Below are 18,395 nucleotides of genomic sequence, written 5' to 3'. Positions count from 1 at the left end.
AAAGGTCTTCTCTTATTTTTAGAAACGAAAAGTTTAAGAGAAAAATCAATCCTCTATAGAAGCCTTATCGACTCTATAGCACACCCGGATTAGGACAACTGACGAGTTATGTAAAAAAAAACCTCAACCACTCTTAAATCTGCACGAACATCTCTTTCGTAACCGCACGAAAATTCGTATTTACATCTTCCGTTGCGGAACACAGTTTCACGAAATTTTTTCGTTCAATACTTTTTTCGGATTCAAGTGCAAAAAAACGTGTTATCCTCGATCCTTAAGAAATTACTGTTTGCAAGCATTTATGAGCTGTGTACTGTCAAAAATGTCCGAGAAAAATTTTATATTTTCTGCATATTTTCTAGCGAGCCGGAGATCAAAATAAAAGGGTAAAAGTGATTTATAATTTGGACTGATAAATTTAGTCGAAATTAAAAATGCAATTGAAATTATCAATTTTTGGACTAAAAGTGTATTTTTTGATTGAAATATCGAGTACGAGTCAAAACAAATTTGCTCGTGGTGAAAACATTCATCCAGGGACTTTGTTTTTCAACGGTCCAAGTCTCCGTACAAAGAGAGTAAGAATCTTGGAAAAATGGTCAAAATTAAATCGACGCTAAATAATAAATGAACTGATTATAGAACATTAATCCAAGTTTAAATTCGGTTCATTCTATGTCGAAACAAAATTTAAAAAATTGCACTTGAATCACGTCGGAAAAAACGGCCGTTAGAGGATTTGCGTGCAACGGTGCCGTTTCAACTTTTGCAAATTTGAAAAAACGAACTTTTTTTTTTGTCAACAATTGCAATTTGATAAGAGCGAAGAAAATACCAGGATGAAAATGCAAATGGAATTAAAGAAATGAAAATTGTATTGTTCATTTGACGAGGAAAAAAATTGATGAAAATGTTAGGTTACGTGAAACAGTGCCCCGCCTTGGAAGGAAGAATTTCAAGTACAAGAAAGGTGTACGCGATTGAGGCTGAGAAGTCAGAGGGAGAGAGCAAGACGTCTCTTTTATTTTTCCGTGTTCTCATCGACGTGGCTGATCGTGGTCCAATTGACGTTACATTGTTCGCATAAAGTAGAGGATTTCCACCGCAATCCGAAGTAGTCTTGTTGGAACTCGAGTCAAGGGGTGGAGAAGATAGCATGAGAGGGGAGGTTGAGGAGAGGGATGAAAATTCCAGCGCGGTTCGAGTGTGTTCGAAGATAGCGGAGGAATGAGACGTTGAGCCGTTGAGCCGTTGAGCGCGCGCTATAGGAGAGGGTAGAAAAGAAGGAGGGAGGAATGATGCACACGCGCGAATCGAGGTTATAGAAACGTCTTGTGTCTCTCGCACGTATCGCGATGTCGAGCTTGCGTAGCTGTGTGTGATTTTTTGTTGGTCGCTTCGACTCTTCGAGACGTGTATGTTTCGCGCGATGTGAAGGCAGGACGGGCAAGGGAAAGGAGCGAGGAGGGAAGGAGAAGCAGAAGAAGAGGAGGAGAACGGCGCGGAAGGGAAAGAGGAAGGGGATGAAATTTAAAGGGAGGGGCTGCCCGAAAATGGCTGTCACCCACGGGGCAGATCGTCCGGAGGTGGGCGAGTGACGAATTTTTTTCTTCTCGTAGTCTCGTCCCCTCGCGTCTTCCAATCACCGCCGCATCTCAACACTGACCAATTGACATTGTTTTACAACAATTGAGCGAGACCGGTTAGAGCCCAATCGATAGGTATTATGCTTCGGTCAAGAGCCAATATCCGCACTCTTTTTAAACAACCTCCGGATCCCAACACCTTCACGGTCTGTGCTCAAATGTGAACAAAAAACGAAGCGATATATTCAAGTTTTTCTACGACACTTCGAAAAAACAACAATAATCAAACCGTTCAACCGTGCTACGATCTCTTTTTCTTCCGATATTTTTTTCACCGCGTTCTCTCAGTTATGGTCATTCTCTCGCGGGGATGAAATCTTCGAGTATTTACATCATTCTCTGTGTGAGGTCAGTGAAACTTCGTGCGTCACGAAGAGCAGTTGACCGATAAATCTCACCGGATAAACACACCTTACCGCCGCACACACCATCATTTCCCTCTTTTTTTTGATGGTTGCCATTCCGATTTTCTGTGTTTACGTATTAACACTCCCAGTGAACGTATTCATGTTTTACGAAACTTGTGTTTTTTTTACTTCTTCCTACGATTTTTGAGACAGCTAATTGTAAGTTGCAATTTTGAAAAAAAAGCCGATGACAGTCACCGTGCGAGTGCGCGTATTATTCAAATACAGTGGAGACTCAGTTTCAAGATTTGATAATTCTTATCTCGTCGACTTTCCGTCAAAATGATACCAAAATTCTAACACCTTCGATTTTGGATTCGAACAAACAGTAAAAAGATCACAAAGTACGAATAAATTTTTGCAAGTTTTCTAATTTGATCATTATTCCCTTGAACTTGTCAGTACTGCGTGAAATGATAATGATAATAATTTTGATATTTCAAATATCACATCAATTGAAATGGAAGCTACAAGAAGATATGTAGCTGACAGGAAGTGTCGAAGCTAATTTGATGGGAAGTTTACCTCTTTAACATGTTTTCTAGATCTCCCACTGTGAGTCATAAGAAAGTTTGAAAATTGATTTGCATTTAAATGGGGAGATAGTGATTTTAATAAAAGTTTTAGTGCTTGCAGAACTTGGGATTATTTTGAAAAAATTGAAGCTATATGATACTTTTGTGAAGAAAGTTTAGATTACAATACCTTGGAAGTGCCATAATTATCAGTTTCATAAGGTTTCGAGTAATAAAAAAATGTCTAAAATGGCAGAATAAAATGGAAAAATATTTCTTTTCAGATTGGACTCGTGCAGAGATGAGTTAACAGAGCAAAGATAAATGTTTTAAGGAGTTGAGGGAAGAGAGTTTGAGGGAGAGCGTAGAGAGAGAGCGAGAGAGAGAGAAGATGCGAGTCAGCTCGTCTTGTAGATCAGTTATTCTTTGGTTGGCAATTTTGTTTAATCTGCAAGCAAGCTGCGAAGCAGAAGCTGATAAAGCTGCAAGAGCAACAAAAAGTAGACAACGAACGGCACATTCGCCATGGCGTTTGGTAGTGTGTTTATCGCAGCCTCAGACACCGTCGAGAATGGATGTACAGCGGGCTTGGGAAGAAGTGAGAATGGAAGCTTCGCAGAGCGAAATCGAAGTCTCTTATGTCGAAGCAAGAATGACACCGATGACCGATTCGCTCTCTTATCCTCTATCGCTGATAACGAAATTCTGTTCGGACATAGAACACGGAAAAACTGTTTTGAGTCTGGTCATCGGAGGGGGCTCTGCTGCAAGATTTTTAATTACTGCCGCAGCTTCCCTGAATCTACCTTCTTTGTGGTTGCCAATGACGCACAGAGATTTTCTGCGACAGGTTAACAAAATATTCTACTTCTCTTTTTGTAACTTTTTTCCAATCAGCTGAGTCAATTTCGTTCTTTAATGATTTGATCAGGATGCAATTTATTTTTGTGTTTCAAGGCAGGTTAGATTTCTTCTCTCCACAATATAAATGAAAAAATTATTTAATTTTTTTCTTTTGCTGCGCCGTGAATAATAATTTTTAATTCACTAAATTGTGGCATATGATTTGTGTTTTTTTTTTTAAGTGGTTACGGAATGCAGAGTTGCTCATATTTTGCTGATTGGATTTTAGTTGATTTGCAAAGTTGTCATGAAGCTAAGCGAACCGCTGTGACAGTCAAAGTCTAGTGAATAAACTGTAAAGTGAGTGGGTATTTTTTGGCACGCAGGGAAAAAGTGGACGATTCGAAACTCGATTGGGTTCCAGTTCAGAAGAAGCAGGGGCAGCAGCAGCAGCTCTGATGCACAAAGCAAACTGGCATGCGTTCACTCTCCTCATTGACACAACCCTGTTGCCGATGCACCATCTCCTACAGCGTAATCGTTATGTCCTCACACCGAGGAAAATAATTCACTTACCTGCGAATGATAAAAGTCTGAGACTGAGGATGAGGAGAATCTCGGAGGAGGGTGGAAGCGGCGGTGTTCTAGTGATGGCCTGTGATTTGAATAACGCTCGAAGAATTCTTGCAGCGGCTTCCAAGTTCGACATGATGGCTGGAAGATTTTTGTGGCTGTGGTTGGATCTGAAAGCAGAGCTCAGGCCAAACGAGCCAGGGCTTATAACGTCGCATTTGTTGTACAATTCTTTGGCGCCTGTGGCAAGAAATGAGAAACAAAATTCACCACTGGAGAAGATTCTCGAGCACAGCGCGAGTCTTGTTGTAGAAAATAGGGCGCATCTTCATTCGCTTTCAAATCTGGCCAACGACGTAAATCATCTTCAGGAATATCGATGGCAGCATGAAAAAAAGAACGTGAAAAAACGCGAGGACAGATACACCTTCGACGACGATGAAGAAATCCGAATGACCGACAAAAGTATGAACTCCAAAACTTTTATGCCCGTTGGAATGCTGGCCTTGAGACCTTCCAGTCTCAAGATTTCCGGAGGTGACACTATTTTGACAAGAATGTTGCGAGCCACCTCTCAGGCACTTGACAACACTTTTCACGAATTAAAAACCCCCCTCAACGGATTACGTGAGCCACAACTGAAGGAACAATTCGTGCCAAATTGCTTCCCCGAAGCCAATGCCAAATTACCGTTTAACGAAATTAAAAACAACGTTTCTAGAACTCTGACAAACAAGTTACGTGATTCAATGAGGCAATTGTCCAGGGACAAGGCCGAATTTCAGTTGCTTAATTTGCAGGCTGTTCAATTCCCCGGCAACAAAACACAATTAAGGTATTAGTCTTTCTTTCCGCACAAAATTGATTTCTCTGATTGATTTTTTTTTAAATTAAAAATGTTCTACTCTCCACATTAAATGAATAAATAATAGCTTCAAATGATCTTTCACAGATGGACGAAAGTAGGAACTATACGGGGTGGAAAAGAGGTTCGTTTGGATACGATAACGTGGCCGGGCGGTGGAATAGTGCCGGCATACTTGGAACAAGGTGGTGAAAAAGTGGGGATGCCACTATATCGAATAGTGACAGCATTGGCGCCTCCATTTTCGATGATGACGAATCTACAGGAAGGTCTTTGTCTCCGGGGTTTGACGTGTCGGCAGGGTGAAGAAACTAAATGTTGTTACGGTTTGACGATGGATCTTTTGAGCCTGGTGTCCCACGAGCTGGGCTTCAGGTTCGATCTGTACGTCTCACGTGACGGACTCTTTGGAAAGAGGAATGGGCAGAATGGCACGTGGAACGGAGTAGTCGGTGAATTGTTACACGGAAACGCACAATTGGCGTTCGCACCGATGAGTGTATTGTCGAGAAGAGCGGAAGTGATCGACTTCACAACACCATATTTCTTCAGCGGTGTCAGTTTCCTGACGGCCCCGAAACCCAAATCAGAAATTCCGCTGCTGGCATTTTTAATGCCCTTTAGCACCGAGCTCTGGATCGCTGTTTTCACCTTTCTCAACGTCACCGCGATGGCCGTCGCTGTTTACGAATGGTTCAGTCCCTTCGGCCTGAATCCTTGGGGTCGTCAGCGCAGCAAAAACTTCTCCATCGCCTCTGCTCTTTGGGTTATGTGGGGATTACTATGCGGACATTTAGTTGCTTTCAAAGCACCTAAATCATGGCCTAACAAATTTCTCATTAATATCTGGGGCGGGTTTTGCGTTATTTTCGTCGCTTCCTATACCGCAAACATCGCCGCTCTTATTGCCGGACTCATCTTCAACTCGGCGGTCAGCGATTATCGGGATCGAAGTGTGAGTAGCCAGTTTTCCGATATCAAAATCACGATGAAGCATCGTCGAGTTTTGGAAAATTTGAATAAAGAATTTCGAGGGAAATTGAAAAAAAACGACGATTCTGTTGACCTGTCGGATGGATGACAATTGGAGCTATTTTTCGAACTAATCCTTTGTTTTATGGCGAGCTTAGCCAACGGTAGACTCGAAATCATGGGGCTGGATTCTCGGGAGAAAAACTACGAAATAAAAAACTCGTGCATTTTTTTAGTATAGAAATTCATTGAATTTGAAGTCTCGTTTAATTTTCTTGGGAAAACTTCGAGCAAGTTGGTCGTTTGTCATTAGAGGGATCAAATTTTGACGAGGAAGGCACAAAAATATCAAACTATTGCTTCCTTTTTCTGGTCCGTCGCACAGAAAATCATTGAAGCTATCTTCTCTTCATTTTTATCTATAAAACTAGTAATTACAAAAAGTAATTGGCAAAAAGCAGTTGAGGCTAACTTTGTATTGATTGATTTCATTTTTTTTTCATCCCAAAAGCTTTTGCAACAAAGAGTCGGTACGCCGCGGGCATCAGCGGCTGAATATTACGTCCAATCGGCAGATCACGTGCTGTGGTCGCACATGGCTCGTTTCTCGTTGTCCGACGTAGCCGAAGGCGTTGAACGTCTCCGGAACGGGAGCCTCGATATTCTCATAGCCGACACGCCCATACTCGATTACTATCGGGCGACGGACAATGGATGTCGCTTGCGGACGATCGGAGACACGATTAAAGAGGACACTTACGCTGTTGCGCTTACGAAAGGTCACCCCCTTAAGGAAACCATTTCCAAGGTCATTGCGAATTATACGAGCAACGGAATGCTCGACATTCTCAAGGAAAAATGGTAACAATTATTCAAAAATTCCATTTTTATTCTCTATTCCTTGCGGTGCATTATACCTTTTTGCAGAATAAAATCACTACCTTTCACGAAATACAATGATAGATGGATTGAACGTTTATTCATCACTACATCGTATTTTGAGTAGGAATAATTTTCATTGACGATTTGACTTTTATTTCCAGGGGGAAAAAATCGAGTAGAAATTAAATTTTAACCCTTAATAGTCACACGGGGTATATTGGACCCCAGCCGCTTTTCGACCGACGATACCAAATAGAAATTTCGAGAAAATGGGACTTGTGGTGCCCTTGGTCGATAGTTCGAACCTTTGGGAAGAGAGCCTCATCGTTATTATTTGAAAGGGCTCGTTAGTTCAGTTTTGGTAGTCGATCAAGTCAGACCGTGCGAATATCTGGGGTCCAATCCACCCCAGCGTGACAAATTTAACTAATACTACCTGAAAGCGTGATTTCTCAGGTTTATAGAACGAGTTGATTTTTTTTTTGAATTAAAAATCACGATTTCTACATAAATTTTTGCGAAAAAAGTCATTTTTTCTGCATTCTTTTCTTTGACATTTTTTTTAATATTGAAAATAACACGAATAGAATGAAATCGTTATGGTCGTTTCTTAAAGGTTCAAAATACATTGCAGTATTTTTTTTTTATTTTTTTTTTACAGTTTTTCAATTATTTATCGTCCCCCAAAGTGAGTGGGGTACTTTGGATCCCGTGTGACTATTACGCCAGAAACTTGAGGTGTGACTAGTAAGGGCTAATGGTCAACGAAACTTTTTATCCATCCGAAATTCAAAAAGCTGGTATCAATGCATAATTTTTTTTTATTGAAAATTTACTTTCGAAATCGTATGAAATTTTGATAACCCACAACAGGGAGGAACGATGTAAGATTTCTGGCAACGCTAGTTTGTTCGCAAATAAATAATTATTTTTGCTAATTTTGTCAGGTACGGTGGGTTGCCTTGCATGAGAGCCCAAGACCGGCTAAATCCAGGTCTAGGAATGCACACGAGCGGCCAACCTCGACCTCTGGGCGTCGCTTCTGTCGCCGGGGTTTTTTGTCTCTTGGGAACGGGATTGATCGTTGGAACTTTGATTCTCGTCGGTGAACTGCTCTTCTACAAGTACACTCTGCCTCGCCTACGTCACCGGCCAAAAACCTCGATATGGCGGAGCCGGAACGTTATGTTTTTCTCGCAAAAACTGTACCGGTTCATCAATTGCGTGGAACTCGTTTCGCCCCATCACGCCGCGAGAGAATTGGTCCACACGGTTAGACAAGGACAAATAACTTCCCTCTTTCAAAAAAGCGTCAAAAGGGTTGGTTGCTCAGCTTTCATTAACCAATGTCCGCAAACATCGGTTTCATTTAATCCTCTACAAGGTCCCCATGTTTCAGAAGGAGCACGAACAGCGTCGACGTCGCAAGAGCAAAGCACAGTTCTTCGAAATGATTCAGGAAATTAGAAGGTATCGATTTCATAGATTTTCACGCTAAGGCTTTCCGTGAGGAAATGAAATGTCGAGTATGAACCACAGGACCCGTCAGAAAAATTGTTTTGGACTTGAATTTCGAAACTTTGTTATTGAATTGAAAACTCCCGACGATCAGCCATTTTTAATACTATCAAACAGTCCGTTTTGCCCGTTGCTTAAAAAAAAATCTTGGACATAAAGTTTTGGGGAACATTCCTAAGTAGATTGGAGGAGGCAAAGAAAAATTTCAAAAAATCGAAAGTATTGTGAGAGATCGAGAAATTCGTTCGACCGCCTTAATCGACGTAAAAATGTCTATAATTAACGGATGCTCGCCTCGAATGACGTTTGGAAATAAAGTCAAGACAAAAGTTGAGAAGAAATAATGAATATTTCGTAAAAAGTAAAAGATTATTAAAATTCAACAGAGTACAGCAAGAAGAAAAAGTGGAGGCGCCAGCAAAAGAGGTGGAAACATCGCGAGTGGCAAAGCGGGACAACAAGCCGCCAAAGGGTCGAGAGCGTAGCAGGAGTAAGAGTCCGTTGATGCCGCGAAGTCCGAAGGGTTCGGAGAAGTGTCGAAGTTCGACGAATTTGTCAAGTTCGCGTTTGGGTCTGGCGCCGATGAGTTTGGACGCGCCAAAACCGCGTGAGTTTACGTTGAGCAGTACGAATTTGCGTGCGCGGAGTCCGTTGGAAACGGTCGGTCGTAGATTGAGTCACGGGGACGGAGGTTCGCCGCCGCCGCGTTTGGGTTCACATTTCGGCGGGAGCGCGACGCTCCGACCTCTGGCGCCGGTGAAATCGGACTCGGTGAGCGGCGGGGCGCCGACCCCGCGGTATTCCCGGAGTCCTGCCAAAAGGGGACAGTCATTTCCGGTTTTCGCGACTTTGCGACCACCGCCTCATTCGACCAGTCACACAGCAGCGACGAAAAGTCCGCTTTTGTCTCCAAGCGCCGAACTTACTTCGGTAATCGGGAGAAAATTGTCCCGTGAATGGGGCTCCGGCACCATCGATCTCAGCCGCTCTTCCGAAGCGATCGGTAGTTTTTCAACTTACACCCTCGCCGGCCCAGAAACTCATCTCGACCTTCCGGAACCCCCTCCGGAATTGCGTCAAGATGAAATCTTCGTCGTACCGACAAAAAAACCAGTCAGACGCGCTCGCAGCCACGAAAACAGAGACACTTCAAAATCCAGCGATTCTTCTTCCACCACACCGAGATTAACCGCACAACCCTCCGTCGGCGGACGATCCGTCAGCGAGAGAACCAAAAAACAACTCGAGTCCGAACTCAAAGCTATTCTCACCGCGAGAGCTCATCATCGGGATCTCCATCCACCTTGATTCAAACGTCAAAATGATTCACCTTAAACGTCACGAAATTCAGACGGTTCTTTCACCGGATATGTGGCCGAAGAAATATTTGCCGATTTTCGGTATTTGCCTCACCGAGGCACTGCGATATTTACGATTACCCATTGTCGCCTCTGCCGCTCAACGGCATCTCATTGTTTTAAAGCAATATCAGATTTTAGGTCAATTTGTAGATAAATCTGACGCAGTTTTAAACATTACACTTATATACATTTACATTTACAAGTGGTGAGTTAGTAGACGAAATATTTTTTTCCTCAACAATACTGTAGAATTCTTCAGTGGAATTTTCTCAGAAAACTTCTCCAAAATCTTTCTGACTTCAACGTACAATTCAGATTTATTGGCTTCAGAGTAGTTCCCAACAAAATTCGGCTCTTTCAATGCTTTTATAAAAATCGCGAAAAGCTTAGCACATTTTTTTCTGGTTTGAAAAACAACAGAATCTTTGACGAAACGGATTGGGACTAAAGAATTGGTAAACTCATTTTCTATTCTGTAGATTATTTTGCTATTTTCGATTTTCAAACAATCCTTCATTATTTATAGAATTGCAATAGTGCGGAAATAAGATTTGGAAGAAAAATACGAAATCGATCAAGTTTTTACTAAGATAAGTGCCCTCCGGAAATAGTTTTTGCGCGGAAATGATGATTTGCGAATAATGCGATCGGCTCATCATCGAAACGCGACATTAACTAACATTTTGGATAAACGTTCCCTTCTTACCTCTAATTTCCCCAAAAAAAAGCCTCTTCGTCCAAAAAATAGTGCCCAAAAAGATCGTGTGATTTCGTAAAATTAATCGAATCGAATTTCCGTACATTGCAATTGCAGTAATTTCCGCTACTTCCAATCGTTTTCAAAATGAATTACGAGCTTTTTCGAGTATTTAAATCTTCCGTATTTTTTCGATCCCAAACCGCAGATTTTGCTTGTGAAAAAATTAGATAACCTCACCGTCTCGTTGCCGAATATATTTCAATTTGTGATTATATGAATATTTGGCGGAATCGAAGTATTTCAGGACAACGAAATGACTAACGTTCGCTAATTGCAACAGCCAAATAATAAAATCTGATAATTATGAAAAAAATCATAATACGAGGAAAAAATGTACGAAAGCTTGGACTCTGAAGCCGATGAATGAAGATTTTAAACACACACGCATACACAGCTCATACAAACCCACGTAAACAGAAATACAAAGACAAAAAAACCGTCAGACGGCAATCTCAGTTCGTTGATATATATTGTTATATACATTAATAACATTAGGATACATGATTAAAAAGGAAAAATGAAAAAAAAAAAATGAGGAAAACCAAAAAAAAAGTAAAGTGCTATACACTTTTTAGTAGAGAACAACAGAATCTTAACTGAGTGATGTAGAACGTATGCAAAATATTAAGATATTTTCTTGTTGGCATTTTAAACTCTACATTAAACTGTTGGCCCGGTCGAGTCTCTCTTTCGATTGTGATTGAGGAAAAATGACGAATTGAGACATAAGAATTACCACAACTCGCCAAGCGGATGTTCAACGAAAAATTGATCTCAGATCGGACAACCAGCATCCAAACTTCGTTTCTACGAACTGCTCCATTTGTTCGAGTTATCATTTATCGTTCAATTTGATCCGAGCAAAGAATTACTTTCGATGAGAACTTGGAACCCTTCGCGATATCATGAAGTCTGAAAAAGTCACTTTTGTGGAGAGCCTCCAAAAAGCAATTCATTTTTAGGAATGATAAGGTCTCAAAATTACGTAACAACGTATCGAAAGTTTTCGCAATAATTGATACATTGATGGTTATTTGGAACACTGTAATTCGCGACCACCATGAAAAAGAATCAAATGTTCGATCGTTTTTCAAAAGTATTGTACCAACTCGCAATTACGACAATTTACCAAGTGAAATTTCGAACTTTTTTACAAAAATTCATTGAAAATGAAGAATTTACGGACGAATTTCGAAGAATAAAGAACAGAATCCAAATACTTTCGAGTGTTCAAAAAACCATAGAATTGCTCAGTCGCAAAAAATACAATAAACTGAGTGGTATTAACGTTAATAAATAATTTACCATTAAAATGATTATGAAAAACGAATGCTTTCGTCGTCACAGGAGCTGGAAAGAGATTGTCAGATTTCTCTTGTATCGTCGTCGACTGAATTTCGATCGAAAGTAATTCTTTGCTAGGATTTCACTTAGAAAAAACAAAACTAAACAAAGGAAAATCATTGATTTTACTTTCGAAATAATTTGTGAGTAACACTGTGATGTTTTACGTGCCAATTACCGAAAGTCTGTCTACACTTCCGTCTCTAAAATCTCATCGATTTTTCGAAACCCATGTGCCAAAATGAAAACGAAAAAACATCTTGAATCATAGAATTCGCCGAAAATCGTAATCCTTTCGCTCTTCTCAAAAAGTACGGATATTTCTGAAACGAATTTTACGAAAGTTTCGTCCCGAAAAGACTCTGTTTTTTCTTCTGTTTATTCGGACCACACACTGCCACTGTACGAAGAGACGTGAAAAACGAGAAAAAGAGAATAAAAATTGAAAAAGTACGAAAATTATATAAAGTTGAAAAGTGGTGACCCAGAAGGAGAGGCTCGAACCGTGGGCTTTCGGCGTAGAATGACCACTACTAAAGATACACCTTAACCTTAAATTTCCTGCGCCTATTGGGGGAAAAAAAGAATAAAGAATAAAAAAATTTTTAAATCTGTAAAATTAGGAACTCGCGATGCTCGAGAATGTCGTCCTTCCGAGTGATTTCATTGATCGAGGACAGAAAAATATTCCAAATTTCGCTTGAGTCAAAACTCAAAAGATTCCCATTATAAAATGCATGAATCAGAAAAACTCGATGAGTCAGGGCACGCGCACATTTTTTTCAATATCACAGTGAACCCTTGAAGAATTGGGACTGATATTCTCACACGAGGGAGATCGAGAGAGAGAGGAAAAAATGTAATAACAGTTATTGGATATTCAAAAAACTTTATCTCGAGCTGATTTCGACTGAGTGAGTTCGCATCGAGCAGCAAATGCACATGAAATATACGAGTAATATGTTCCGAGAGTATTTGGAATTTAAGTATATCTCGAAAAGAAAAATACTCAAATTATTTTCCACTATTTTATTCGATACTGAAAAAAATTGTAAAAATTCTTATTATTTCCATTTCTAATCGCGAAGAAAATCGCGAGGAAACAGCTTCTTTCGAATTCTAACGACTATATACATATGTATATACACGCACACACAAACACACACATACATAGATACAGATAAATGAATAGATAAATGAATATTTGCTTATTCACTTATTTATTCATTTGCTCATATACCTTACTTAGGCTGTTAGTGATTGAATGTATGGGACTAAATTCTATCATTAATTTTGGATAATTCATATAAGCGAGGCCTTAGCAGTAGTCGTATCCGCCCATTCGAGGAAGAAATTTGATGGAAAAAATTGAACTTGCGAATAGAATAACACCATTTTTGATTGATGACGAGAATACCATCGTGATTGGAATATATATGAGGTGGAGTGCATCATGATTATTATCATTATTACGAAGAAAAGTATTATTGCCAATAACAGTATTAGAAATTTAGACGATGATTATTATTATTATTATTATTATATGGTTGTTGATGAAGTGATAGTTATTGCTATAATTTATGAAAAAACTCTATTTCTATCGATTGCATAATTTGTTGGTTTGAATATTTTACAATGTGTTTTATATTCGTTGTTGATGAGAAAGGAAGAAGAGGAATTTGGAGGGTCCTTGGAAAAAGTGTATTTAGATTGAATATCTGAACGATACTCTCCTTCACATTTCTATGAGTCTTTGTAGGATTTAATTGATATATTATAACTAGTGAATTAGCCAACTTTCAATTATGTAAAAAAGCACGAAAGCTTACGACGATTTCGTGCAATTATTCCCCGTAACTGACTCCAATTTACTCTTAGGTGTGTCTTCAAGGGCTGCCTCCCTCTCCCTTGCCCCGTCCCCTTCGAGAGATGCGAAGACTTGGATTTCCTTCCATTACATATTCGTTGCTATGAACAGAATTTTTAGAAATAAGAAAAACTAGTTACAGAGGTCGACAGAGACCCGAATTCCGGAAAGAAAAGTCCTCGGTCTTCGTCGATCAATGGGAATGAAGCGCGCTCTCGAACGAAGTGGCCGATCGCCGTTTCGTCATCGACGTCATCTCCCAAACGACGAGGGACCCACGAAAAAAGCGACCGAAGACTTTTCTCTTCGGAATTTCGTGGCTCATCGAGTCCGAACATTTCAAGCCCTAATTCCGGCTGAATCAGTGCATACGAAAATTCTAAATATGTGTATATATATTTTCTCTCTCTGTTTGATGATTCTGCTTATTACAGAGAGGGAGAGAGGAAAAGAAGTTACGAAAGGGAGAACAGAAAGTGGGGGAATCTGATAAAAAGCTCTGTACAATAGTTTATCGCGTACCAAACGTCTAAAGTAACAAAAATTATGGTATATATATATATATATATATTACGAAATTGAAATAAAAAAATTAAAAACAAAAAAATTGAAAAAATAAATAAATAATAATAATAAACACGAAAATTATGAAAATCTCCTAATAGACGAGAGAAACTTAGATAAATCGGATATTTGCGATTAAAATTAGGATGGATGAGTGATCAAAACTACAAATTTTATAGGGGGCCAGTCTAGCGTCGCCCGAGCCTAAGAAAATCAAAGATAGACTTACCGGAATACAAAATAACTTTTTAGGGATCTTCGTGTGCGAATGTTCATATGCATACCGATGCATATGTACGTGAGCGTTTGCGCGTATTTTTCTACAGGGTGTCCACATTGCGAGGTCTCAAAAATATAATATTTCGAGCAGTAATTATTGGATTGTGCATAAAAATGTGTCTCCTCGCGTACTCCAGTAATTTTTGTGATTATAACGACGGGATGGAGTAGCTGTGCTCGATTTTCTTCGCAAATCCGAATACTCGATTATTTAGATTTAGCGAAAATAATGGAAAAATATAATTTGGATAAATTGCTTGGACAATTAGATTTGACGTTGAGTGAAAATGCAGTGAAAATGGAATTCCTTCACAATTGGGCGCCCTGTACTTGTACGCAAATATCCTCGGACGGGAGAGATCCATCTGTGATTCGATCAAAGTTGAGCAGGAGCTTGGGACGTACGTTAGTTAAGAAAGTGAACGAGAAACGTCACCCGTGTCGTTAATTCGATCCTCGTCCCCCAGGTCGACAAAAGTGCGCACTTTTCGTCAACAAAAACGTGACCGGATGAAAGAAACGAGAAGAACAACAGTAGGGAGAGTTCGAATGAGTGAAGGGAAATGAAAATCGACGATGCGGAATATCCTCCCTGTCCGAAAAACCCCCATAGCGTTAGCCCCGTAATACACAAGTTAAAGAAAAATATTGTACATAGCTAAATGACACAAAAGCGAAAAAATCGATGAGCGGAGTAAAAGAATTGCACCTTCTTCCCAAAATCCTCCACAGTCTCGTGAGTGTGCCACTAAAACCACGTTTGCTGAATCAGAGATCGATTGCCCACTTGTTTTGTGCGCCAACAAGAGCCTGTTTAGAGCCAACGAGACGCGAGAAAGAGTAAAAGCGAGAGAGGGAGAGAAATAATATTAATTATAGTGATGAACCATTCGTACGACTCTCATTTCGTTGTGTTGGTACCAACGAATGGTGATTTTGAATCCGTGTTTAGTGAGAGCGTTGCACGGAAAATCCTTCAGTTTTATCGAGCTCAATATTCAGGTCTTTTTCTCGTTTCATTGGGAATTCGAGGTTTCTCAGTCGCACTAATACCTCGCCCATTCGATTAAAACGAGGGCGAGTGTACTCGAGATTCGCCAGTCTTTTTCGATGCATTTATATCGAAGCATTTCCAGCGAAATTCAAAATCAATATTCAAGCTAATTGTAAGGAGAATAAATATTTCGATTATTCCAAATGAACTGCGCGACCCGAAACGCTCTCGATCGAGGCACGCGGCAGCGCCTCGACGCCAAGTATTAATTAAAAGAAAAGAAACAGCCAGTGCGAGGCCTGTCGCACGCTACGATACGCGAATCTGCCGGTTTCATGACGTCGCCATTTCAAATCGTTATCACGAAAAAATGGCTGGACCGAGAAGCTTAATTTTATTTACGGACTTTTCTTTCGATCTCCATCTTCCGATTGCTTTCTGTTGCACCTAAATCGGTTCAGCGAAACGTGAGTTACGATGAGCTACAGAAAACTCCGATTCCGAATCGATGATCCGATTTTTTGCACATTTTTTCGCACGGAGAAACTAAGAGCGTTTCGGGCGACGAGTAAATTGGAATTTTCGTCAAAATTTATTCTTCAACGATAGGGAGAAAAGTAGAGTAGCTTAAAGAAGAAAAATGCTGCGCATTATCGTCATTTCTTCATCGATCGTCCGAAGAGACGTCATCACTCATGTGTAAAGTTTCAACCTCAGGACTCTTTATCGATAACTCTATATAATCATGGCCTATTAAAACCGAACGTCCCAAAACTCTCGTCTGCAGTGCCAGAAAAAAGAAAAAACGTGTGCACGCTTGCCGGAACGATACTCGTGCTAAGAGAACCCACGAAACCTTTCAGCACTTATATTTCTACACGCAGAACTGATTCGACTGATCTCGCGATTTTCTTTCCGATACACCAAGAAAAAGCGATTTATTCGAGTGCCTCTAAATGCAACAAAGAAAAAAATCATCGCATCGGTACAATTTGACTTTTGACGCCATTACAGCAAATTCTAACGGTCCAGAATTCGAGAAAATTGCAATATCGACTACCCTTCAATCGAGCCTCGATCAAAGCGATAAAAATTCTATCGAAACTCCAAAAACGAATAAAAATGCATCAATCTTTCTCGGTGTATTCTCGTATAGGCGCAGCGTCGAAAATCGGCGCTCCGATCTTTACCTGTAACGTGTAATTATACGAAAAAAGATAAAGAAAACTACATAATGCTAAGATTTGACAAACAAGACTTTATTGTTCTATTGTTCTCGTAACTCGTGTAAGGTTTAGTGCTTGTAATTATTATCATTGATCAAATTATAATTTTCCACAATCGCGTCATTACGACCATCGTTTTTCTTTCTTTTCGCGATAAAACTCTAACGTAGCGCGAAACACTCGAAACTAAAAAAATAAACTAACAAACAACACTCGTACACTAATGGCAATAAGGATTAATTCTACTCACTACGAAGCACTGCCATGAGAATTCGAGAATATTGTAGTTGTCGTAAATTTTCGTTTGGACTATCTTCCGCGGTTTTCATTACGAGAAGTTCGTTATCGCATCAATGATTATTTCATATCACGACTGTATGTAACGAGAAGGCAAAGGAGAAAGAGACAAAATGTTAATAATAAAACGCGCGGTTCTCCGTGGTCGAGCGAAGTTTTAATTTTAAGGAACAGAACATTTTTTTAAATCATATTTCGCGCTCATTCCCATACGAGGATTCCAATCGGCATGAGGAACGAATATTTCTTCGTGTACAAGTAAAATGAGATCTCCATCAAGAAAAAAAAAAAATTGGAAATGATTTTCAATCTTTGTACCCACCATCGAGAATTTTCACAGCTAGTTAAGAAAATGCGAAACACACGACATTACACACGGATCGGGCAAAGCTCGTGATTCGAATCACTGTCGATTATCATTGTGTTTTTTCTAATTATTTGCATTATTATTATCATTATTGTTGTTATTATTATTAAGAGCCGAAAAGTGGGTGGGGGGGACGAAGAGAGATGATTCAAGTCGACGCGACGTATTTAAGGAATTAGAAAAAAAAAACGAAAAAACGAAGAAGACTCAAAAATAAAAGACAAAACGATGTGAGAAGGAGAAACAAATGAAGCTACTCTGGGATCCCGTTGCCATAGTAAACTTGTTGGCGTACGTTAATTAAGTATGATAGGTTTCTCGTAACCTACCCTCGTCTCTCTTGTTACGCCTACTGATTACACTGTTATTGTTGAATGAAAATAAAACCAAAAAAAAGAAAAAGAAATAAATAAATAAAACAAACAAACAAACTTCACACTATTAAGAAATAAATATATTGTCTCAAATACCATTCGTTCATTTTTATCGAATTCCAACCTTCTCGAAACCACCTCCAACGACCTCGACACATTTCAGTTTAAACATTTGCAGCTAATCCCTTCGCCGCGCGTAGCAACAGACGAGAACTGCGTGCGGTCCAATCCTCATCGGTAATGAGATGCAAAACTTTTGATATTTTTTTGAAGAAGATAATACCAAAAGTTTTGACATTTCTACAGTATATTTTGATGAATAAACAAACGGACTGTTGAAAAGACAAAATTATTTATTTATTGGCGTTATTGTAAAATAGACTCGCGTTTACTAATTATTAATTTTCCCTTAATTGGAAACTATCATTTCTGTTCGTAGCACGTTTGACCTGAAACCTCAGAATGATGTCGCGTGATATTTCAAAAGTGCAGGATAATTGAGCTCTGCAAAAGGGGTGTAGGACAGCGCAGACTCTTTCAATGCCTCGTATTGAATTTCCATATGGACAGGAGAGTGGGGCAAAGTCGAATATCTAATTTCGCATAGAATGATGAATTTCCAATTTCTTATTCTTTTCCAAAACACATTTTGTTGCGGAGCATGTTACTAAAAAATTTGCACATTCAGTTGAATTCAAGAGATTCTGGAAAAACAAGGTTTCTTTCTACTTCAAATGATTA

General features: G+C 39.6%; 1 protein-coding gene and 1 long non-coding RNA gene across 7 annotated transcripts; one reads left to right on the top strand and one right to left on the bottom strand.

Annotated features, from left to right (window-relative positions):
• The first annotated feature begins 1,327 nt into the window (after window positions 1–1,327).
• On the top strand, window positions 1,328–9,571 carry LOC122416458 (uncharacterized). Of its 6 annotated transcripts, none has more exons than XM_043429474.1 (8): window positions 1,328–1,702; window positions 2,853–3,418; window positions 3,798–4,819; window positions 4,937–5,804; window positions 6,333–6,682; window positions 7,651–8,023; window positions 8,088–8,173; window positions 8,608–9,571. In XM_043429474.1, the coding sequence occupies exons 2-8, from the start codon at window positions 2,960–2,962 to the stop codon at window positions 9,527–9,529; spliced, it is 4,080 nt and encodes a 1,359-aa protein (XP_043285409.1). In that variant the 5' UTR covers window positions 1,328–1,702; window positions 2,853–2,959; the 3' UTR covers window positions 9,530–9,571. The 6 variants fall into 6 exon arrangements, with proteins under 6 accessions (XP_043285409.1, XP_043285402.1, XP_043285385.1 ...); XM_043429467.1 differs by having other exon boundaries at window positions 1,328–1,721; XM_043429450.1 differs by having other exon boundaries at window positions 1,328–1,994.
• Window positions 9,572–12,700: 3,129 nt separating this feature from the next.
• LOC122416549 (uncharacterized) lies at window positions 12,701–18,111 on the bottom strand. The gene is made up of 2 exons (XR_006262128.1): window positions 17,751–18,111; window positions 12,701–13,654 (listed from the first exon to the last, which is right to left on the bottom strand). It is a non-coding gene; the product is annotated as an uncharacterized lncRNA (long non-coding RNA).
• Window positions 18,112–18,395: the final 284 nt, after the last annotated feature.

Source organism: Venturia canescens, chromosome 1 (genome assembly GCF_019457755.1).
Source record: "Venturia canescens isolate UGA chromosome 1, ASM1945775v1, whole genome shotgun sequence".
Classification (NCBI taxonomy): domain Eukaryota; kingdom Metazoa; phylum Arthropoda; class Insecta; order Hymenoptera; family Ichneumonidae; genus Venturia; species Venturia canescens.
The sequence above is the reverse complement of the archived record's forward strand: the minus strand, read 5'-3'. Positions and strand labels throughout refer to the sequence as shown.